At 36.7% G+C, this 4,419-nt stretch overlaps 1 protein-coding gene across 1 annotated transcript; it reads right to left on the bottom strand.

The window, feature by feature from the left end:
- Nucleotides 1-1,198: 1,198 nt before the first annotated feature.
- LOC111269244 (uncharacterized) lies at nucleotides 1,199-3,284 on the bottom strand. The gene is made up of 3 exons (XM_022848691.2): nucleotides 3,125-3,284; nucleotides 1,883-2,061; nucleotides 1,199-1,351 (listed from the first exon to the last, which is right to left on the bottom strand). Exons 1-3 carry the CDS (start codon nucleotides 3,183-3,185, stop codon nucleotides 1,256-1,258), a joined length of 336 nt encoding a protein of 111 aa, XP_022704426.1. The 5' UTR covers nucleotides 3,186-3,284; the 3' UTR covers nucleotides 1,199-1,255.
- Between the last annotated feature and the right edge of the window lie 1,135 nt (nucleotides 3,285-4,419).

Here is a 4,419-nt window from a genome sequence, read left to right as displayed (position 1 = left end):
AGCCGTCGAGTCTTTTATCATCGTCGCTTGTGTACGACCCTGTATTTCGATATCTCGTATGAGTGATGTAAACGATTTCGATGTGTCGGTTATCGGTCCGCTAAGTCTTGGAGTGTTAATGGTCTTATTTCCATCGATTTAAAGGTAAATCACTTTTTATGAACGTACGTAACGTATATATTATTAAGCTTGTTATGTACCTAGTCATCTTGTGATTTGTAGTTGATAAAGGATGTCGAGAGGCGCTCACCAGAAGTTTATGGAGCATTAAAATTTAAACATCCAACTTATGTTATACTTTAAAAAGAAGTAAATAATAGAATGGATAAGTCACAATAACGAAACACGTTTATAAGCGCCACTAACAGATTAAACTAAAACTGAACGGAATTTTTGTAGTAGAGTATGTTATGTATGTAGAAGTATGCTAATGGTATAATACAACCGAATAACGGAATTAGTGAAACAACGTAATTGGTTTATTGAAACAGGTATAGTATGCAAGCCTACGTACCTATAATGCAGGTATACTACATAATAAAGTATATCGTAATAAAACAATAGTAACGGTTTTTAATAGCGGAGATATGGAAATTGCTTACAGCTTCAAAATGGAAACGACCCGTGATGCACCATGTTTTGAACTGGCCTTGAATAGCCGAGTTGCGCGGTGATGCTACACAGGTACTTAGTTTGGTCGTTGTGTTTGTCGGTTGAAATTGCGCAACGTTACACTTTATACTTAACGTATTTAATATTCCAACTCATCGAGTTGGACAAGCCAACTAAAAATCAGGCCTAGAGGTTTCCCAAAATTTTCATAGCATCCTATGTATGCACATCGTGCATATTGTAAGAGATGGCTACTTAGCGTACACATAACGTAATGGGTAATTTCGATGCAAATTATAAGAATCCCTAAGATTTGAGCGGGCAATTCGAAAGCAGACACATGTCAGCAAACTGAGGTGTCTTTTACATATAAGAGAAAGCTGTTCATGAAGATGAGTAAGATTTCACAACGTTATAGAGGCACATTCCTTAGATTCTTGTAGGCAATTGTAATTAAATAATTTGTTTGGAAATATCATCTGCCTTATTTTAGGACAAACTTTGTGTTTTAAAATTTAAAAAATGAAAAAGCACCAATTAAGTTCGTTCAAGGAAACGCTAAAATACTTAAGAGATGATTGCTAAATTAATATTCTAAAAGCATGCATGACTTTTTTATTTTTTAATATGTTCATATCTTTTTTTACTTTCGTTCTTTGGATCTATTTAATCTTGGTTGTATATACAAAGAAGCATGGTCAGATTTTGGGCAGTGCACGTCTTTGGCGTGCACGCAGACCTGTAATGAAAATATTTTTAGTCCACATAAATATTCTTCAGATACAAGTTGTTTTTAACACTAGAATCGCATTTACTTGCAACTTTTAACGAGCTTATACTCAGATAACAAAATACGCTTTAGATTCATACTTTAGCACATTGTATAACACCTCGGCCCCCATCTGTATACTGTAATCTTCATTACGTTGCCGTAATAATGGCGTACTCAAAAAATATGGATGCAATATCAGTTATAGGAGCTTTTTGGTCAGGCTTCTCTCAGTATATGGCAATCGAATTTGATGCTGAAAAACTGCGACGTCATTTCTAATTTTTTACTACAGGTTCTACCGCTTTAGTGGTTTTACACATATACTATCTACGTGAATAAGGTTACTTTGCCTGCTATTGAAGTCCATTATGGCAACTTGTGACGTTAGTTGGGCGCCGAGTGTATCTACAGACATCGCCGCAAGATCCCACCAATTACACTTCAAATAAATATTCGAAAAACGATACAAAATGTGTAATTTCTACTTGTTCTGAGTACCTGGAGTTCGGAACTGTATCTCGTTCCCACACCACAGCATCGTAGTACGGCTGTCCCGTTATAACATGTCCAAAAACCCTGGCACTTTTCGTCGTTGACATCGGGATACATCTGCTTGTGTAGTGTATTATGTTCTTGGCATGACGCTGTTCGTCCGTTCGTGCAGCGCCGTGATTCGCCTGTAAAAAATAAAAAAAAGTCCATGTACATCTTTTTATGTATTTTAGCCGAATAGATAAAGACCATGATAAGGACTAATGATTAGTTCTTGGCATGAAATCTCTTGCTAGTGCTTGGTGCGACGCGTAGACAATCTGTCACGTTCAAAATCTAAGCTACATCGCACTATACCGTTTGTCCTTACCGTAGTTATTCAGCATAATCTGCACTGCTTAGAAAATAATGGCTAATTTACATTAAATAGGTTTTCTGGAAGATCTCAATTTTGCCAGAACATGAAAGTGTCTCTCATTTTATTCTCTGATTATCTAAGAAGCCAAGCAGATAAACGCATGCTTGTCTGTACGTTTTGATAAAATTATAAATGTCGATATCAGTCAAGTAAATCTAAACAAAGATCTGCTCCTTTTTCTTCTGTATCTGCTATGAGTTTCCTTAGAGCGGAACAGACCTACAAAAAGGTTGCTCAGCACTATGTGACGAAAAACAAAAGTTTTTTGCGGTAACTTTTTACGTATAACATGAGTGATGTATGGTTTAAAATCATAAAGAGAAGAAAAGAGTCACAAGAAGTTACCTCACAAAAGTTTCCACGTAAAATATTATAAAACGAAAGTAAAACATCGGGTTCATAAATTTAAGCTATTTTGCCCGTAGTACTATGAATATACGCAATTAAGAAACTTAAATCGAATCAAGAAAACTTAAATTAACTGCACAAGAAGTTATTTTTCAGTAAATTTCAGGCAGAGTTTAGTAAAATCCGCCAAATTTGTTTAATGTCTCTGCATTGCGTAACCCATTTTCCCATGTTAGTTTATATCTGTATCTGTGTTTCATACAGTAGATTCATGGTTGAACCATACAATCATTAGAGGCCCCAGTGTTCCCCACCCGTTACTTGACAGCAGATTAACAACATTATATCTAAATATCAACCCAATTAGTGTTATCTAATTACGTGAGTATCGTAGGTTATAGTTTATTTTACATTTACAGCCGTTTCTGATGGAAAACATTTTATAACGGTTACAAATCTCCACAAAAACAAAGTTTACTTACTTCTTGCGATGCACAGGAGGCAAATTACTGCGAGATGCATCAAAAACATGTTTCTTGTCATTTTCGAAGTACAAGTGACCGACAAATCGCAAAGAAGGTTATGAGAAACTCCTTCGTTGTGAGTCGAGTGGACTGCAGATATCTGGAGAGCCTAAATAAGCTGTTCAGAAGTTTTCGACGAGTGTTAATATAGCACAATTGAAGGCAGCGCAAAGATGTCCTTACACTGATTAAAGTGTCAGACAATGGAAGGCCAGGATATGTAAATTCAGCTGCTGCTGACATGGATGAGAAACGAATGAATGAGACTCGTATCCGAACACAAAATAAAACGTTTTTGATTCCAAAAGATCAAAAATGACTAACATCTGGGCATGCCGGGTTTCTGGTGTTACCATGACAGGTGTTTGCATGATCTCAGATATGCACCACGTGCGCGTTCGGTCTCTTTACTGATGCGGTCAGGCGTTTCCTACTCCTAGACAGACGAAATGCAACGGCACTGCATGTGCTAGCTTCCTATTGTGTCTATTATTTGTACTGGCCAACATTTTATGCGACCAGGTGGGCACAATCGACGGGTCAAAACGTTGCGTCGTCTAGATAATAGGTGATGATTGACACTTATTTATTGGAAAAAGCCCGCTGTCAACTAGACAGCATGTTCTACCAAAAGAGGGTACACTCGTTTCTTGATGCAGGGAAGAAAAGAGACAACATATGTAAAGCAAAAGATGGTAATATATATATAATATATATATAATATATATATATATATATATATATAGAGAGAGAGAGAGAGAGAGAGGGGAGGGAGGGAACAACTTGTGTCATAGAAACTAATATTGCAGGTGTAGTTTTGCATTGTAAAAACCATTATATGTACATAGAGAGCTATAAAATATATTGTGCATATTTTTACTTTATTTACGGTTTACCTAAGCAAGTGAACCAAGAAAACAATGAAACCGACCCAATACTGCGTGCTGTTGCAGTGTTGACCCTTGAGCAAAGAGCAGCAGAAGACGCCCCGGGTAGATATTATTGGGCCTTGTTCAATGACGCCTAGACGGGAGATTGGACCCTATGAGTACCTCTGACTATTAATTTCTCTCCGATGTGAGTGTTGTCTCAGACAACATGTAATGCTAAATAGTAAGCGGTGACATTTTGCTTCTCTAGGTGACCCATGTATAGGTGTTAACTCAAAAGTAAATTGTTAAAAATGAGCAAAGTATACAAATGTCATATGGTTTCTTTGAGATACAAATAATGTATCACAGAAGCTGAAAATT

The sequence above is a fragment of the Varroa jacobsoni genome, unplaced genomic scaffold (genome assembly GCF_002532875.2).
Source record: "Varroa jacobsoni isolate VJ856 unplaced genomic scaffold, vjacob_1.0 scaffold_1367, whole genome shotgun sequence".
NCBI classification, from domain to species: Eukaryota; Metazoa; Arthropoda; class Arachnida; order Mesostigmata; family Varroidae; genus Varroa; species Varroa jacobsoni.
This window is presented reverse-complemented; position numbering and strand designations above follow the sequence as displayed.